The 20,796-nt window shown below is 40.0% G+C and overlaps 1 protein-coding gene across 1 annotated transcript in view; it reads left to right on the plus strand.

The window, feature by feature from the left end:
* rumpel overlaps positions 1-11,476 on the plus strand; it is a 33,826-nt gene extending 22,350 nt beyond the window's left edge. Inside the window, exon 7 of the mRNA XM_065234111.1 lies at positions 11,120-11,476. Coding sequence (XP_065090183.1) covers positions 11,120-11,354 — 235 coding nt within the window. The 3' untranslated portion in view covers positions 11,355-11,476. The remainder of the gene's footprint in view (positions 1-11,119) is intronic.
* Positions 11,477-20,796: the final 9,320 nt, after the last annotated feature.

Below are 20,796 nucleotides of genomic sequence, written 5' to 3' on the forward strand. Positions count from 1 at the left end.
TACCGCCATAACAAGCCAGCTTCGAAATGACCATCGGCACGCTTAACCGTCGTCCGTTCAAGAATCTCCTTCGCTCGTCTATCTTCTTCTACTTCAGGTCCACACGTCACAGATACTTCAAGGTTTTCGGTAGCGAAGTAACTTTTGACAAGGTCGTGTAAACTATCTTCTTCCGAATTCTCGCAGATGTGAAAAGTTGGAGAGAAAGAATCTGCCTTCGACTCTCCGATACTACCGGAAACAGTCCATCCTAACCTGGTTTTTGCTGCCACTGGTCCATTGCACCTTCCTTCTCGTTTCTTAAGAGGTACGGAAAGCTTTAGGTTGTCTAGCCCAATAAGGATTGTTGGAACGGCCTGTTTATAACTTTTCACCGGCAGTCCTTACAAATACGGGTACAGGTGGGATAATTCTTCGTATTTTAGGGTTTGTACGGGAAGATCCAATATACGTACGGTGCGTACATTCTTCAAAGCAAATCTGTTGTTGCTTTCTTCACCTGCAATCTGCAGGTTCACCTGACGAGAATCTGCTTCTCTTCGAGTAACTTTCGCTGTCCAGGTCAAACATAATGGCTGCAATTCACCATCAAGCTCTAACAGATCTGCCATCTCCTTATCGATCAGTGTCAATGATGAAGTTTCTCCCGAAATCCATGGACTCAGTCAAAGATGCGTCGCCAGCGAGTGGGAGTTTCAACCGGAATCAGACTCCCCTGATAATATCTAGATAGAGCTGGAATTAGGGCGTAACAGCTTATGTAAACAATGACTTCTCTCGATGATTTCTTGAAAGGCAAAACAACATTACCATCGAATAGGGGAAAATTTCCCCTAACCGATGGATATGTTGGTTTGTGTAGGCGTGCATTGAGTTGCTAGAAAAGCATGAGAGAAGTCATTGTTTACAACAACTGTTACGCCCTAATTCCAGCTCTATCTAGTTATGTCCACACGGTCAGACAGTCCAACGATCGGACAAATGGAGAGAAGTACGATACGATGTCTCTGGCAAAAAGCATTGCCGGCCAAAGAACACCTGTAAAAGCTGTCGATGATAGGAAAGCAAACACCGGTGAAGATTCTACCTCCGAACAAGGTGCGAGTGTTACGATGAGGAACAAATCATGGAACTGAATATCGGTTGGAAGATCAACGAAGTGGTGATGCGTTACGAATTCAACGATGGTAAACGACCACTGATAAAACTACTACGGCCAGATGGACATCGATCCCTTTCCGCCTTCTGTGCGGCTCGGATTCCATAATCAATTTGTACCTCATAGAGATCGAAAAGCTGCGTTCAGATCAGTTCTACGAGGATTATTGCAAGCATTGCGATAATGAAATGCTTACCGAACTGCTGGGCACCATGGAAAACATCGGTTACTTTACACTTCACCGGAAATTATTCTCCGCCAAGCCTATAACTTTCTATTTCTAGCGCTGGGATTCTAGGGTCGTGTTCGAGAGCTAAGCCTATCCTTCAACCAACTCACCGATGTCGACTTTGAGGAACCTACAAGCCCAACAACTAACCAATCAACATCTTACAATTCCGCCTAACCTCCTTCAGCTGTGATTTCAGCTCCGTCGCGAATCTCCCGTCTTCAACGTTCCCTTCACTTCCTCCTTCCCCACTAACCAACTCACTAATCACATTCCGAATCGGAATTATGACCAGTAGCAGTCGTTTCATGGTCGTCTTTTCAATCAGCTTCAGCTTCCCAACTTCAATCATACTGTTCTGAAACACCAAAGCTCTCCGCACCCTATCCTTGAACAATTCGATCGTCTTGAGGTCTTGTGGAGGTTCTCCGATCTCGAAGTATTACGGAAGTATTCCAGTATCACCCCCAGATTACAGTGGTACACGGGAAAAAATCCAATCTCCGAAACGAGAAAAATGACTCATGATTTCATGAACACTACACACTACACCATGAAAATACACCATGAATAATATTCATTATATCATGAGCAACTTTTGCGTAACGCAGCAAACATTTCCAAAATCATGAATCATCCGAGTTGAAATCATGAGCTGAATTCATGGGTTTAACTTTTGACCAAAAAATGCAAAAAGAATTAAATAAAACATCAGACTGGATTCGAACCAAGAACCTTGAGATCATTAAACCCATACTTAGACTTAAAGTATAAGCACACTTTCAAAATAACAAAAAAATCATGTTTTTTTAAGTTTTAATAATTTTATTTGGCAAATCATATTTGTATTTGTATTTCGAATGATATTTTACTCTCGTTTAATCAACTTATTAAATCATAGCCAAGACTCCTAACTTTTCCTCGAACATGACCCATTAGCTTCTGCACAGTGGTACTTCCCACCATTTTGACCACTTTTGGCCAACCTTTTTTGAATTTTTGGATGTCGTCCGCTGGTTTTATTAATTTTCGAAGCTTTGCTTTGGTTAAAGTCCAAACAGTCTCGATTGGCCGTGCCTCCGGGCAGTTCGGCGGATTCATGTCTTTCGGCACGAAACATACATTTTGACTTTTGTACCATTCTAAAGTGTCCTTTGCGTAATGACATGACGCCAATCAGGCCAAAATACTACTTGACCTTCGTGCTGCCTGATCATCGGCAACAATCGCTTCTGGAGACATTCCTTAACGTATTTCTGAGTTTTAATCGTCTCCGTTGTGATGTACGGACTAGATGTTTTACCACACTCGCATATTGCCTGCCAAACTATAACCTTCTTACCGAATTTTCCGGTAAAAATTGCCTTCTCCGTTTCGGGGATGTCTTTGCCTTCGCTTACAGTATAGAATTGTGGTCCGGGAAGCGTTTTGTAATCTAGTTTCACGTACGTTTCGTCGTCCATTATTATACACCCAGAATTTCGACACAATAACGAATCGTAGAGTTTTCGGGCCCGTGGTTTCACGGACGCGGCCTGTTTTGGGTTCCTTTTGGGTTTTTTGTGCTTCCGGTATGTTTTTAGCCCAAGTCTTTCTTTGGCACGCATGACGTTACTCGACGAGGTCCCTAGTTTTTTCGCAACATCCCGAACGGAAGTCGCTGGTTTTCGTTTGTAAGCATCCCTGATCTTTTTATCGATATCCGGACTTACAGGACCGGATTTCCAGCCACTCTTCGGCGCATCTTCAAACGTACACTCTTCTCTATATTTTTTAATCGCAGTTCGTACCGCTCCGACGCTTACACCCTCTTCCTTGGCCAATTTTCTCAAGGAGAGTCCGCTCACAGTGCACCATTTGTGCACGATACTTTTTCGTTGTTCCATAGTAAGATCACGCATTTTGACAGGAAACACAAAACTGAGCCCTTTTTTGATGCTATGTCATTCAGAAATGAGCAAAAAAAAAGGACGCAGCCAAAACATGTTGAAATATTTCATTATATTCAAAGTGACCGTTAAAATAAGGTGTGCTTATACTTTATGGAACAGTCGTTATGTAGTGCGGTTTATGAACACGGTTTGCTAAGTACGTGTAATGCTTGTAGCGGTCTTGATTCCACTGCATTATGAAATCATGAATTTCCATGACGAAATCATGAATAATTGTTACGATTTCATGGGATGGCAAGTTTTTTCATTTCATGATTTTTATTCATGAAAATGGAATCGGATTTGTTTCCGTGTACTTGGCAAAATTGAATTGTGTCAACAACAATGATTAACATTTTGACACATGTACAGAGCAGGCACAGATGTTGTGCAGCGTTGCCAGTAACTTTAAATATGATGACAATCTCTTACCATAGGTGCCAATGAATGTCTGGTGTGCCCATCTGTATTTTGGCACATTGTGTGGAGTGACCAACCCCTTGGTTTTAGGCATTATGGTTTTTTTATGCATATGTTATTGTGGGTCTCATTATAGCTGTATAGATCCAATCATCATTTGCAGAGCGATAGAACAAACTCGTTATTCTTAATATTAAATAAAAGCAATATATATAGATAAAATCATAAACTCCCAAAATGATATCAAATAAAACGGTCTCACCAAAACGGATGGTTTGCATGACTGTGATCAAACTTTTTCATCTCCTCTCTTTTTTTCTTATGAGCGGCTCAATTCCCTGGATCCCCTCGAAATTTCGCAACAGCAAACATCCTAATTCCTGTCACGCATCAATAATTCAATCCGTGCAAACCAGACCAGGGCAGTTACTAATCATCAGCATCGTACACACAATCACACCCCAACAGGCATCCCAATCATTGATCAATCAATCGCACTTTCTTAGAATCACCGGTTGTGATATCTAGATAGAGCTGGAATAAGGGCGTAACAGTTTTTGTAAGCAATGACTTCTCTCGATGATTTCTAGAAACTCAAGGCTCGCCCAAGCAAATGAATATCACCATCAGGAATGTGAAGTCTTCCTCTATCCGATGGTTGTGTTGGTTTGCGTGGGTGCGGCTTGAATTTCTAGAAATAATCGAGAGAAGTCATTGTTAACAAATGCTGTTAGCCCCTAATTCCAGATCTATCTAGATATGAAAAAGTACTCTGTAGTTTTTAGGACTGAACATTTTGAAATCAGCAAAGTTAATTTTAATTGACTTTTATTTTGATGTGGCTGCGGGATTCTGAACCCAAACTAGGTGGTGATAAAAGACAACATCTTTCAAAACAATCGCCAGCAGCAATCGATTTTTTCAGAGAACTCCTCAGTGACACTACTGAAGAAGCCAGCCTTTAATAGCGAATGCTTTCGTCGCATTCTTTAGTGTCACCGTCTTCAAATTCGCCGATTAAGCAATTTAGCCACTTCATTCCATGAATTTGTGTTATTTCGATTCTCTAGGTTGCCATCGTTGATCCCCGCAGCCGATTTCAATCCCTGCAAGACTTCCAACGATTTTAATATTTCAACAGCAGCTTTTCACAGCGGTCGGAGGAACTCGATCGCCTTCTCGATGGGATCCTCCTATCGAGCCAGTCCGGTACCAGCTTTTCCAGCTGGGATGCCTCTGGATCGTCATCCTGGTTCGGATTCCACTGCTTATTTTTCCTTCAAAACAAAACATTTAACCTGTCAAATAAACCTGGTTGCCAAACATGCCATTATCACAAGCAAACAAATTCAGTCCAATGACAGCGCTCTTAACACTGCCAGTACAGCTGCGGCACACGAGAGGCACTCAGAGTGACCACCCCTTGTAATAAGCACAACGAAATTAACGTTAACGTTGGAATTTATAGTGGAATGCTTGGGTAAAGGTGAAGATAAGAATGAATAGTTAACATTAAACCACAGACCAACAGACATAACAAATTGCATATTTCTCACTGTAAAACATCATCGCTGAAACATTACCACCATCCGTTGAGTACACTGTGGTGGGCAGTACGCTGAAAAGATGGCGCTAGTGTGTAGACGTCAAACGCAAGGGAATTGTCAATGCGCACCACAGCACAGTAGCCGGAAGTCGGACAAAACCTCAAAAATTGACTTCAATATTTTATTTTTCTTATATTTTTCTCTCAATAAAGATACTTCAACTAAGAAAATCCCAAATTTTCAAGTCATTTGGTCAAAAATTGAGTCTTGGGGATTTTTTCAAAGTTGAGGTTTGTGTGATAGTTTTTCAATTTTTATTCTCTTTATTTTAGTAGCTTTCTTCATGAGCTCGTTGTAAAACATTGGAAAATTTGGATAATCTGACAATATTGTAGGTGTTTTTGGGCATAAATAACCAAAACATTTCAAGGTTTGTTTGAAATCCATTCGCAAAATTATGGTGTTTTTCCAGCGTGCAAAAATATTGATTTATATGCAATTTTGGAGAAATACTTAGTATTAAGAAGAGCCAGTACTTTTACAGGAAACATCAGAAAACGATGCCATATCCCGGATCTGACGCAAAATTTTGTCTAGTTTTTGGATATATAGGCCACTCTTTGCGCATGTTTGCGCAAAGCGCGAATTTTTTTTTATCAAGTCACTATGGAGACGCATGGTTGTGGAGGAAGCAAAATAGTTTGAAGATTGTATTTTATCTTAACATAAATAAAATTACCATCTGAATACTGACTATTTAGTGTAATCCTTATTCTGGTAGGTAGGCTTGCAAAATCGTTCTCAATCGAATGATATGATCAAGATCAATTCCAGTGATTTGAGATGAAATCTCAGCATTTTTGAAGAAACGTCTCGCGGTGTTACCTGGAGATAATAAGAACGATACGATTAGAATATTAACAGGTAAAAGGTATTAATATTGAAGAATCCTAGCGTGCAAATCAAAGAAAGTCAGTCTTATAAAATGCCATCTTACCATCGTTGCTATTTCCAAATTTAGCACGAGGCTTATCGACGTGTAATCCAAGTTGCTGGAAGAAACTTTTTTTGAATTCGAGCTTTAGCATTGTTGTACTCCTCCATATGTACAGTTTTTATCCATTTTCGGAAGCTTAGTCGGTATGCTATATGTAACAGACACTCAAATGTTCTGATCCAGCAATGTAAGCTACACATACCGTACTCCAGATTATCCGAGATGATAGCTCTGTTGAACATTTCTTCAATGTCGTTAAAATTGAAACTCGTAGCATAGCAAAGGTAGCATCTCTGAGAAGATTTTGTATTGGTGATGGCGTTAACAGTCTTTCCATCAATCATACTTAACATAAGATCAAATGTGACTAACACCTTAATGCCTGAAATTTCTAATTCGAATGGTTCTAAATTAGAAATTTCGTCATTCATGCGCTCAAATTCTTGTTTTGTTAACTCGACAGTTTCTTCTGCAAATTTCAATAAAACAGGGCGACAGTATCGCGTAGAGGACGATCGAGGGTTATCCCAAACTACTTTCCGGTCGGTAATTACTCTTAATGGTACCACCGATGTTAAAAAATGTGAGCGTCAGAGCATGAGGATCCATAAATTTTTGCTTGTATTCGTTAAACCAGAACTTCCATCACAGCCTCATTTTAGTAAAAGGCTGAAATCGTTGAAACCTTCACGAACTAGATTTTCAAATTTATCTTTAACAAGTACAATCAACCGAGAGCAAGTGTGGTTCAGCAATGCTTGTAATTGAATGTTACATACAGTCTCCGTAATCTCAAAGTGCTCAAGTGATGGAAAGCACTCATTTTTCGAAGAAGATATTTTTTCATAAGATGGATAAAAAATTTTAACGGTTGCGCGAATGATATTGTATCTTCTTTTCGGAAGTTTTGCGTCGAAATATATAGCCAAAGCATACTCAATCGGAATGCTTGTCGTGCAGGTGCCTTTCTTTAGTAACGAAGCCAATTCCGCATTTCCTTCTGATTGCAAAGCCATTCCTGCAGCAAATTTCAGTTCTTGCGGAGTAAATGATTTACGCAACACTTCTGTTTTTCGCCGCTTGGTTCGATCACAAACGTCTTCAAAATCTTTTGAAGGACGACCACCTACATTCCGCATTGTTGAAGATGATGTTGCTTCACCAAAAACGACGAACTCTTCTTACCTAAGAAATTAAATAAAAGCAAAAAATAATCAACCGTAAAAAACATGAAACAATAACTACAAACCATTGCTCATTGGTCTTCAAAAACTGATCCTTTTTTCGATTCGCACTCTGCCATCTTCGTTGAAACTCCTTAAAAAGATTGGAAACGATCTCATCACGACCTTCTACCGCACATCCAACATATAGCGACACATATTGGTCGACAGCTTTGCGTTTCTGCTCTACACGCACATCGCTACAGTTCAGAGCACCCTCCAATACGTCTTTTCTTTTTAAGTAAACTTCTATAAAATATTAACAAATATTACTTCTAATATAACTAGAAATTTAATTGTGTGTTATCTATACCGTTTTTCTTAGAGCACATTTCCACTAAACCACACAAAAAGTGATTAACAATTTGAAAGTATTTGCTGGAACTCTATTTTTTATCAATATGTCACCGATCACTGATGATTGTTTATCAGCAACTCCGTTCGGTATTGCGAATGTGTATTGACATTTGTTTCACTTTCGACAAGTAAAATGAGCTGAGGTATCATCATTCTTTTGTTCGCTGCAGCGCGCTGTATGGTATCTCTTCGACAAGTAAGAAAAAAAGATCAATGTATATTATAGCCCACACTCAGAGGAGCATGTATGAAAGCGTTGAAATGAGATTGGTTAGGGACAGTTCACATTTTACGTAGTTCACATTTTGAGACTATCTGATCCCATTGTAAATCGTAAAAGAAATTAATCCTTATATAACATCAACTTCAGCATTAACTTAGCTCTGAGTTCGCACCTTAAAAACGTCACGTGGTTCATGGACGGTCCCTAAGAATACCAATCAGTTTTGTCAGCTAACATGTGTGTGTAGCTGAATCGATCCATTGAATGAAAAACGTAGGTAATCGAACTTTTTTAATAATTTATATGATTTTATAGCTTTTGAACCACCCTAAGAGCAAAAAATACACAAGTAAAGTTAATTTCAATATCAATAATGATTTCAGAACCCCCTAATAACCCTTTTAATCAAAATCTTCATTCAACTAACACATCGTGATAGCTTATTATTGATTACTTTTTACTTAACCCAAAATAGGCTGATTTTCATAATTTAGAACCACCCTAATATAATTAAACCAAAATATATGAAAAGTTTCATATCAGAAATACATTCAGGATACCAAAATCATCTTAACCTGTGAGTTTTAGCCATTTCAGATAACATATGAGGTTTTGTCCGAGCTTTGTATGGAGGCCCGCCACTGTGCACAGGTAGCGGTACAACCAACTAAGCTTTTGAATTTTTGAACTCCCGAAATTATATAAAATGAAACGGTCTCACCAAAACGGATGGCTTGCATGAATGTGATCGATCATCACAAACTTTTTCATCTCCTATCTTTTTTCTTATAAGCCACTCTTAGAGAGATGAACTACACGGTAAAAAACATCATGTTGATGTAAAGTGATTTGCTGTTGAATTTGCACTATTTGCCAAACATTGCAATTCGATGTGCAAATCCTTTGGAAGAGATCATATCGAAGCACGATGAAATCAACAACAAATCACTTAATTTTAGATTGTATTGCACAGCGTTGTTAATGTGCTGTGCTTTGAACTCAAAATGTCAACCATACTGATATTAACAATCTATCGCTTTAAGTTTAACTAATGAATCCTTGGATTTCATTTTTGCTGAAAATGGGTTTAAATTAATATATTGCCTTGTTCATACTGCCATCCTTGTCATATGTTATTCAGAAAATGACCATAGAACATATATCATATTACTACCTAGATCACATGTGTCCAAGTTATATTGAACAACATTACAAGGATTGTGAACCGGCGCCGGTGGTGTAGTGGTAAGCGTGACTGCTTTCTAACACCCCAATGGGTCTGGGTTCAATACCAGCCGAGGTCGGTCGGATTTTTCTGAGGCATAAAAATCTCTGGTCACGTCTTCCTTCGGAAGGGAAGTAAAGCCGTTGGTCCCGGCCCATGTGTGTTGTTGAATGGGTGCGATATCCTACGCAGGTGTGGAAGCTGCCTTCCTGCACATTCGGTTGCCGTTAATTGATGGCAATCGATGTCCGTCGGTGATTGGCACTAGATTGCGGAACAGAGACCGACGTTAAATAAAGGAAAATAAAAAAAAAAAAAATTACAAGGATTGTAGTAGAACTTACATTGAGCAATCAATTTGATAAGTTTGACAATGTTTTGTAATAGAAGTTCTATTATACACTATTACCCAACAAACAATTTTAGCTGCAGATTAGCTTATACAGCCAAAATTTGCCTTATGCAGCTAATTTTTGCCTGTATAAGCTAAGCTGCAGCTAAAATTGTTTGTTGGGTATTGAATACAGTATCAATTTCATAATACTCACGCTCTAGAATGAAAATTAGTTCGGGTTGAAATGAAAAATTATTGCTTCTCTCATTTGACTTCATTTGATGTTGAGTTGCCTTCTTCGCGAGTAATGTTTGACATGTGCGTTTTTGACATTTGCTTCCAAAAGCAAAACTAATCAAATTCAATGGGTGAAAACAGTGGTGTCAATTCAAATGATAATCATTTTGATTTAAAGGTGTTATACAGTACATGTCTTTCAACGACAAATCACTTTGTCTCGAAACGCAAATTACCTGAAAATCAATGACAGACTAAGTCAAATTCAAGGGCATTTGGATTAGATATGACAAATTTTTTACCGTGTAGCCAACGGCTAATAAAGACAAAAAAAATACCAGCCGCTCACTTCCTTGATGATAAAATTCTTCCTGCTTCTGTTCAAGTCACCCTTCAACTTGGCAACGACCACATTTCCTTTTCTACCTCGATCTTTCACTAGCTAGCGCTTCGACACCGGGTCCTTTCCCAAATCGATATAACACAAATTACGATATTTTTTTAATTAAAACACACGCCCATAAGATTCACTACAATACCAATCAATCGTGCAAATACTTATCACACATTGAACTTGAAAAATCACTCCGCGGGAAAAACAGATAAATTCGTGACAGCTCATGAAAACCCAACCGTCCGTGGGCTGAGCCTACTGCGATCTGACAAATAGTTTGACTTAATGGGGATTAACCTATCTATTCGGCACTGATTTTGTCGATCAACAGCTAAACATAACTGGATCAAAGTGTTCAATTCTATAAAGACGTCGTTGAAAACATGATCTAATAAAATCTGCATCATTCAACTCAGCTTTGGATCCCATCATATTGCTACATACCTATTAATTGGTGGTGGGAGGGTGAATATTCAGATAACATAAAATTAACACCCTTAATTAACGGTTAACGATTTATCGAAAATGTGCCCACTAGAGAGGGTCTAGTATAAGAGAGGAACGAACTGGCTGGTTTGAGCCAAACGGACTGTCAAAGCCAGAGCCAATTGAGCAGCGCCTATCTTGATTGCATTAGCAGCGTTGCTAAAAACCACCCAGGCAGATTGTTTTGAATCCGCTCCTCTCTTATACTAGACCCTTTCTAGTACCCACCACTGCCCGCTTTCCACAAGACGATGAAGTTTCAAAGATTTACCTTTTCCTACCTTGACAGATGGAGTCATCATCAACATAGCATCACAAATCACAAATCAGTTAACCATTCCCCTTCCCCTTTTGCAGTGAGCCCGAGTTCGCCCTGTACCACATCTCCTACCTGTGGTACACGCTGTTGGGGGCCCTGATCACCATCGTCATCGCCGTGATCGTTTCGTTCCTGATAGGCCCGAACAATCCGGACGAAATGGACTCCAAGCTGTTCTCACCCTTCGTAGCCCGCATCCTGGACCGTCGACGCCGCCGGAAAGTGGCCCACAGTCAACCGCGGATAGAATTCTTCGAATCGTGTCATCTGTAGATTCTAAGTCTTCATCGAAGAGATCATCTGTAGGAACATCAACTGTAGCAGGAAAAAAAGGCAACTTATACCAACCAAGACAATTAGTTTTCGGAGCCTCTATGGCGAAACAAGAAGCAATAAAAAAAGCCTATGAAATTCAAAGACTTGTGTTCCCAGTTTTTTTTTTCTGACGACATCCAATGAATAAAAAGGGATTCAATAGCCTCTGGTGCTACGTTACATTCAATGGAAAAAGTTCTACGCTACCCACTCGGGCACGTGGTTCGTGGGAGTATTGTAATCCGTTTTTTTCTCGATCAACCCAGATGACGCTGTTGCCATTGGACTGAAAAGGAAATCTATCGTCAAACTTCCACGAAGCCACAAAAAAACATAAATCTCCCCCACCAAGATGAAGTGCGAGGGATAACAAGCCGAGCAAGAAATCAGAATTAAAAGTAAATATTTGATATTTCCTTTAACCGCACAAGTTTTCGGGTCTGAAAGGAGGCGCAACGAGTTATCGGGAGGAGCAGAAAGGAAACAAAAATGACGATTTAGAAGAAACGCAGGGAAAGTGGAACGAGGGAAAGGTCCCTCGTCACCATGGCAAGAAACATCGCCTACTGCTCCACGCCAATGGACTCGGTCGCTAGTCAAGATGATCTGAAAGGGTGCAAGGAAAAACATTGCCTCCTTTGATACTGAGAGTTATAAAAAAAATGGTAAAACCAACGGAAAATTTGTGGATTTTTTAAATTAAATTTTCATGATTTATTGTTAATTTCATTAATTAATTTATGCCATCTCTGGTGCGATTTTTTGTGCTGGTGTACTTTCTTACCACGGTCCGTCGGTCGTTTCTTTCACTCTTTCATCTGCTTCCATCGAAGAGCATAAATTATGATCCCAAGCGGTTGATACGGTTTATGTTGGGTCGTATATTTTTTTTTTGCTCTTCGTGACTCTGAGAGATGCTTTATCTTACTCATCCTAAGACAGCAAAAAGTTCCAAATATTTCACCCAACAACAAGTTTGCAAATTCTCAATCAACAACTCATAAAAGCCATTAGATACAGGGTTTTTCCAACTTTTTACCCTGCCACCACCGTCTCGTTATAAGCCATTAATTTTCAATACGACAAACCAATTGATCTCAGCCCAAGAAGCTGTTATCCTTTTACCCCTGCACGAAGCGAAAGATCCTTCTAGACGACCGAAGCCGACGACGACGACGACGACGGAACGAGTAAGAAATTAGCTTTTTGCCATTGCCACTAGCCGCCATCGGCTGCGGAGGCAAAAACGTCTTTTCATTAGGAAAACAGTTGTACTTACCTCCCTCAAACCTTTAAGAGAGTAAATCGCAATGTAGCAAAAACAATACCCCGAAGAAGTAGGATTTTCTTCATTAACACATAGGAAGCCCTAATAAACAGTGCCTTTTACCTACTGCTCTGCTCCGCTGCCACTGGCCGACCTGACTTGCCTCCCTCGCTCCGATGATTGTGGGCCAAAATGTGGCATGTGCAGCTAAACTGAACCAGTGCCAGCGTCTGGCTTCTCATCCCGTGCAAGGAAAGACGGGGAAGGCCACGGGAAAACTTTGACAATAAAAACCAAAAACCGAAAACTTACAAGATGTTTTCCGATTGTTCGAGGGTGGCAGCAATTGGTTGGTGAGACTTTTTTTCCTTTCATAACTTTTTCTCCTCTCCTGTGTAATCGCGGTTGAATGTAATTGAGAGTGTTCAGCGCTCAATGGTGGGAAAGATCAGTCGGAGATGTTAAAGTTGAATCATAGAATGGTTGAGTGAGTGGAAGCTTCCAGAGCGATTCGGATGGTTCGGCTCGAATAGCATTCATTGGGGGGTACTTGGAAAAGATCGATTGACAGGGTGTTGACTAGCGTGAAAAACCTGGAAAATCAGGGACCCTCAGGGAATTTTGACGTAGGACTACGTCTGTGATTTCTATATGGGAGTACACTTTGTGAAAACCGTTCCATTTTCATGTAGCAAAATTATGAAAGATTTTCAACGTTAATAACTCAGGTGCCCCTGGACCAATTTCAATAATTGTATCACCAATCGATCACATATATTTCTACGCATCTGTTAAATTTAAGACAATATCATTTTTCAAAATGTCACTAAAGAAAAGTGCACGCATGTGCAACTGTTGCTTTGATAATTAAATTATCACCGATTGCCTGTACAAAGCGATTTCCCTAACACAGATTTCAAAGTTGACATCCATCCGGTCTCACCAAACGGTGTTTATTCAATCACCGCGTGGTGAGTGGTGGTGTTCTCCAGTACACACTATTGAGAGTTGATGAAGTATTCGATTTTTTTCAGTTATCATTCTTGCATTTATCGACTATAATTGAAAAGTCTAATTATTTATAAAGAGCAAAACATAAATTTATAAAACATGAAGCATTAGTGTGATAATTTATTGGCTAAATAATGATCTTTAGAAGAGGGTAGGTGGATAGTTCCGTTAGAGTACGGCTGTATGAAAATTGAATAGAAGTTGAAAATGAGCGAAGGGCCATTAATGCGACAGTACAAAGTCAAACGCACACCTTTTTGATGTACGCGAAGATTTGAAGTATGTCTTCAAATCTACAGACAAAAAGGTGTGCGTCCGCTGTTGCTCATTACTGTCTGCGGCTGTGGAATCGTATCTACCCTTCTTAGGAAGAGTGTTGAAGAAAAGATAGCGATACAGGATCGAGGTTGAGAGGTAAATTTTTTAGGTTAGCTTCGTTCAATATAAGAGGATGTATGAAGAGAGAAAAAAGAGATAAGATAGATGAAATTCTAAAAGTTCACAACGTGGACTTGGTGGCGCTTCAAGAAGTAAATGCGGCAGATGAAAGGATTGAAACAAATATCTTTGTTTTGACAGTTGCTTTAAAAACGAATAAGAACAGAGGATTGGTAATTCTTGTAAGAAAAGAATCTAATATTAAATAATATTAAATTGGGTGCAGTCAGACACTTGAGTAGATCAGCCATTTCGGTGTAAATTTCTATAAGAGATAATAAAATTTTATTAGTTAATGTAAACAGACCTAACAAAAAGATTTATAATTTTCTCGCAGAGTTAGCATCATTAGTTTGCAAAGATCATATAAGGCAAAGGTTGTTGTTAGTTTTTTTTTTTCAAAAGGAAAGTTGATAAAGATAATCGATCAAAATCACTTGCACCCCTGCTTCCAAATTTGGTAACAAGATTACAACTCTGGAGAGCATTTTGTGTGGTCGTTGAGGGCATGTGGTTCGGAATATGGACAAACAGGCACAGACAAATTATATTCCAAATCTTTACTGTTATAAGCTTGGTGGCCCTGAAAAGGGCCGTTTTGTTGCCAAAGTTGGTAATGATTTAACCTCCGAAACCGTACAGATTGCGTCTCTCGCTTTAAAGCGGAGACGACAACCATGGCCGCTTACGCTTGGCGTGTTCAGAGTAGTTGACAGCATCACGGATCACATTTTCCAGGAACACTTTCAGCACACCTCGTTGATCAGACCGGAGATACGTTTGACACCACCACGGCGAGCCAGACGACGGATGACGGGCTTGGTAATACCCTTACGATGACGCTTTGCGCCTTCTTTACCAAGACCTTTTCCTCCTTTGCCGAGACCAGTCATTTTTGCTTGTTGGATAGAAGAGTGGACTAACCTTCCACCACCTTGCTACTGCTGCTACGCCGTTCAAGGCGAAAATGAGTTGAGACTTTAGTAGTATGTTTATTTCTGTTGATTATGGTAGTACATTGATTTAACATTTTAATTGATTAGCCTACCTGGCTCTTCATCTTTGTTTAATTTGATATTCTAATTTAATATTTGCGTTTTTCAACTAGTTTACAGAAAACCCTTTTGGGGGTGTGTTTTGTTTGAATTGAAAAAAAATGAAAAGCTACCTAACTACGAGTATAACTTAACCTAAGGTGATAGATAACGTATGATCTGATGATTTGATCTCAGACAGGTGTCTCTAAACCTTTCCAGGATGAATACTCTCCGTTCTTCCAATGTCTGAATTCCAGCCAGGAGGTGGATCTCAGAATTTCTAGTCCGCGGGGGACTGTTAAGGATCATCCTACGGATCTTGTTCTAGATCCTTTGGAGTTTACGGTGATGGCATTTGGCGCAACTCTCCCAGATTGGCATCCCGTATTCTATTACGGGAAGGATGATTTGTTTGTAAACAGCAAGCTTATTTTGCAGGGATAGAGTAGACCTCCTGTCGATGAGTGGATACTGTGATCTTATCAAGATGTTATACTTGGGTTTGGTTTTGTCAACGTGCTCTCTGAAAATCAGCTTGCTGTCTAGTGCTAAGCCGAGGTAGACTACCTCTTTCGACCATTCCACCACTGTGCCGTTCAGACAGATCTTATTATTCACCGACGGAACAAATCTGGGAGATTAAGGGTGTGGAAATATGATGACCTGGGTCTTTGCCGCGTTGATACGAATCTTCCAGCTGTTGAAATATTCAGGCAGGACGTCCAGGCCTCTCTGAAGTTTGGCAGTCAGAGTTCCGATGAACCTACCCTTGTAGACGATGGATGTGTCATTTGCGAACAGATTCAACGATCCACCATCAGCGAGAGTCGGCATATTGGAGGTGAACAGGTTGAATAGAATTGGGCCAAGCGTGCTTCCTTGTGGAACCCCAGCACCGATGTTGAAAGCATCCGATGTGATGCCATTCAGAGAGACTCGGGACGTCCTGTTCGATAGATAGTTGTTAATTATCTTCACTAAGAGGATTGGAAGACCGTTTGTTACTCGAGTCAGCTGGTGGACAATCGAACGACCTTTCCGAAAACCAAACTGTTTCTCGAGTAACAAGTTGTTTTCTTCGGCAGATGTTAGGAGCCGGTGGTAGACTGCTCTTTCGAACAGTTTTGATAACCCTGAGAGAAGGCTGATTGGTCGATAACTTGAAGGAGGGGACGGATCCTTCCCAGGTTTCCGGATGGGTATGACTTTAGCTGACTTCTAACACGAAGGGAAGTAGCCAAGTATGAGGCACTGATTAAAAATCAGTGCCAGATGGTTGTAGAATCTGGAACTCAAGTGTTTGAGTTCCAGATTCAGGATGTTGTCGAAACCTGAGGCCTTCATGTTTTTAGATGATTTGATATAGGCGTTTTCAGCTTCGCGAGGGCTAACGATGTTTTGTCCGAGATTATGAGAGCTGACGAAGTGTTGACTTATCGCGGCAGCCTTCTCTTCAGGAGTTATCAGATGATCCACTGGGTCGCCGGGACGATCCAGTGGGGTCGGTGGTGGAATGGGTCTTGGCTTATTTTTAAGAATTTTGGTTAGTTTTCAAAAAGGGCTTTGCACAATCTGGGAGAAAGCGGATCTTGTTAGCAAAGTCCTGATTTCTGAGGTCCACCATCCTGGCTTGGATGGTTTTTGTTAGGCGACAGTGGGTCTTAAAGACAGGCAGAACAGAACGTTGGTACTGCCTTCGGATGGTGTTACGAAGTCTTATAGGTCTTTGGAAGATCTGTCAAGGTTCAGAGTATTGCTCACCTGGCTGGATACTGGCATGTGTTGTTCCCTGGCCCGGGATATCGCCTCCTTGATGGAACACAGACAGCGGTCAACGTCTTCGGGCGTCTCCGGATGGATACAGTAGCCGACAGTGGAGTCGACACAGTGTTGGAACTGCTCCCAACTAACACGATGGTAGTTGCGTCGGGAAGCTTGGAATCGGTTGACGGATGAGCCCACATCGGCCACCCCCGGATAGTGATCCGAACTCAGCTCCTGATGGGTCACAGGCTACGAGATGTTGTCTCCCAAGTTGCTGACGAAGATGTATATGGTGGAGAGTACGTCAGACTGGCTCAAGCGGGTGGAAGAGTCCGGCGCTATTATGGTGTAGTGAGCCTATAGTTTTTTTTTTTTACTTTAAGCGAAAAAATTGAGTGTTGCCGCAAACCCATTCTGGTCTTAATCTCCTCTCGACGACTTCTTCCCAACCCATTCTTGATGGCGTCTCCGGTCTCGTTCTTCTATGATCGCGACTAGTTTCGGAACCGCATACCGCCCAACTGATCATTTTAACGATCAAATAAAATTCCTTCCCTCTTATCCTTTTCTAGATATCTGGAACTTTTTCGCCGCATACGCCTTCCTGTCGTATCAATAATGGTAACCAGCCTTCGATAAAAGATTTCGGTAGATATCGCATGGCTTTTAAGCTCTGGTTGTGCACCTTATGAGATGGATAATAACTAGGTAGGTCATGACTTTTCAAAAACATTTCCTGACAGTTGGTGAAAGGTCATTTGGATTCAAGCTACTGCATGGGTAAGTTGAACATTTATTAGCTGCGTCGTGGGTGATTTCTGACGATCCAGCCAGGAGACGAACCTGGAATCTTGGAGACCCCCTATAGGTAGTAAAGGGAAAATCACCCACTTTCAAGGAAAATTGGAAATTTGAACGCAACCGGGACGGCCGTTCTGAATGCGACTGTGGACGGATTTGCAAAAATCGTCTCCTCGCCGTGGCAAGGCTACATAAATAGAACACGACCATCCGTACGTAGCCCGCAATGGCACCACGTTCAGTGGCCGTAAGATGAAATACGTAGTACATTGCTCGAGCCATGCCGGACAGACGGGTGAGGAGTACCTTACCCCGACCCAGCGGCCTCAGCGCCAGATCAGACGACTGCAGGAGCTGCTCTCGCAGGCTCGCATAGACCTGGAGCAGCGTTATTATTTAACGCGTTCTATTTTAAAAATGTTGAAAATCGTATACAGGGTGTTTGGTTCCGGGTTTTACATATTTTCAGGGTAGATAGGGCTCCTAAAGTTATGAAAAAATCCCCATGAAACATAGGGTCGGAAATGACTGCTAAGTGAGTTATTCAACATTTTATGTTTTTTTGTAATGCCAAATTTGATTAGCTATATTTTTTTAATCTTAATGTGGTTTTCTGATTTCAACATACCAAATGAAAGATTAAAGTCTTAGCTATCAATGTTTTCTAGAAAAGAACTCGATTAAAGTTAATTATCATACATTTAAATTGAAAAGTATGTTGAAAGTACCGAAAAAACTGGTGAAATTTCATACATTTTAGTGTTTTTAAGTTGAAAATTTTCATTTCTGTTTATTTAGTTGTTCTACAAAACATTCTCCATGCAGTTCCCTAGATTTGTGCCTTTGGTAGTAACCTTGTAGGCTTTATGGTTTCTTCGTAATTATTGATTTAAAACAGCCATAAAAACTTGTGACGTTTTCTTAAAATGCGCTATAGTCACCCTATTCGTTCGTATGTTCGGATGTTGCAGTGGACTACGCACATGAAAATTTGGTAGAATGTTATTGTAAATGTTTAGCTACATTCTTAACTTTTGATTACCGCACATCTCCTGCGCCGAAAGAAAACATAACTGCGGAGATGTTTCGCGGTATCGAATATTGCTCAGTCTCAGCAGAAAACACAACGAGAGACACCGAATCGGCGAATTCTGAGAGCGGAAGGGAGAGAAGTAGGTAGTGGTAATAAGTCGATGTCCTTTTTATTTCATAGCACTTAGAAGTTTTAGAATTGCGGAACTCTTCGGTAAAATTTAAGAAATCTGTGAAAAATTCAAAGTTGAGAAATGTATTACCAAAATTTACAGACTAACATCTGTTAACACTGTGTAATGATGAAAAATAAAAAAAATCGATGCTATCCAATCTTTATGAATAACAGTCATTTGAATTTTAACCGAGTCAGTAATCCAAAAATCCAGTAAAAATACTAACTCCTGTAAAAAAATCTAAGTGTGTATACAGAAGCAGCGGAGCACCACACTCCTCCATCGAAACAGCACCGCAGCTGAGCTGCGAGTGCTATGAAATAAAAAGGACATCGACTTATTACCACTACCTACTTCTCTCCCTTCCGCTCTCAGAATTCGCCGATTCGGTGTCTCTCGTTGTGTTTTCTGCTGAGACTGAGCAATATTCGATACCGCGAAACATCTCCGCAGTTATGTTTTCTTTCGGCGCAGGAGATGTGCGGTAATTAAAAGTTAAGAATGTAGCTAAACATTTACAATAACATTCTACCAAATTTTCATGTGCGTAGTCCACTGCAACATCCGAACATACGAACGAATAGGGTGACTATAGCGCATTTTAAGAAAACGTCACAAGTTTTTATGGCTGTTTTAAATCAATAATTACGAAGAAACCATAAAGCCTACAAGGTTACTACCAAAGGCACAAATCTAGGGAACTGCATGGAGAATGTTTTGTAGAACAACTAAATAAACAGAAATGAAAATTTTCAACTTAAAAACACTAAAATGTATGAAATTTCACCAGTTTTTTCGGTACTTTCAACATACTTTTCAATTTAAATGTATGATAATTAACTTTAATCGAGTTCTTTTCTAGAAAACATTGATAGCTAAGACTTTAATCTTTCATTTGGTATGTTGAAATCAGAAAACCACATTAAGATTAAAAAAATATAACTAACCAAAGTTGGCAATACAAAAAAACAAAATGTTGAATAACTCACTTAGCAGTCATTTCCGACCCTATGTTTCATGGGGATTTTTTCATAACTTTAGGAGCCCTATCTACCCTGAAAATATTTAAAACCCGGAACCAAACACCCTGTATATGTGTACATAAGATCAGTATCAGTCATATCGATAGTTGTCAAAACAATCTAACCAAGACAAAAAAAAAATAACAGCCAAATGTATTCCTTTGTGATGCAAAATAAAATGTAACAAATCCGAAAAAGTGGAAAATACAGCCGATTACTGCATAAGCACAAGAAAAAATAGAGGGTGCATACAGAAAAGGAAAATCTCGATTTTACACCTCAACCTCTGCACACTGGGCAAACATTTACAAAACCGCGACTAAATTGAATATTTCGGCCGCCAAACGGTTTTATTCAACATGTTAAAAATATTCTCAAAAGAAAAATTCTGCTGAATCGATTGGTGGTGGTCTCATTGGCCGAAGACTTTCGCGTACCGAGATAGAGGGCCGGGATCAATCCGAGTTCCTGCTTAAGTAGGAAATTCCACTATCTATCGACATAATTTTACATTTTACTTAATGTATATTACTGGAAATTGATATTACAAGGTATATGTAGTGTAAAGACACCATATACGCCAACAGGGAAACTTTACTGACCTAAAGAAGGATCCGGAACGACCAATAAAGTGGCCACATCATACAAATGTCCTAGAACCTTGTGATTTTTTTCTATGTTGTTCAGAATCAAGAGATCAAAGCGTATTTAATATGGAAATTATATTTTGGGGTATAGTGGCCATATTCTGGTTCTTCGGATAATGTGAAATGACCGATAAAGAGGCCAAATTATAAAAATTTACCTAAAACCTTGCTACCTAGTACTGGACATAAAAACGAAAACATCGTG

The sequence above is a fragment of the Ochlerotatus camptorhynchus genome, unplaced genomic scaffold (genome assembly GCF_037179485.1).
Source record: "Ochlerotatus camptorhynchus isolate MF236.1 unplaced genomic scaffold, CSIRO-AGI_Acam_v1.1 ptg000432l, whole genome shotgun sequence".
NCBI classification, from domain to species: domain Eukaryota; kingdom Metazoa; phylum Arthropoda; class Insecta; order Diptera; family Culicidae; genus Ochlerotatus; species Ochlerotatus camptorhynchus.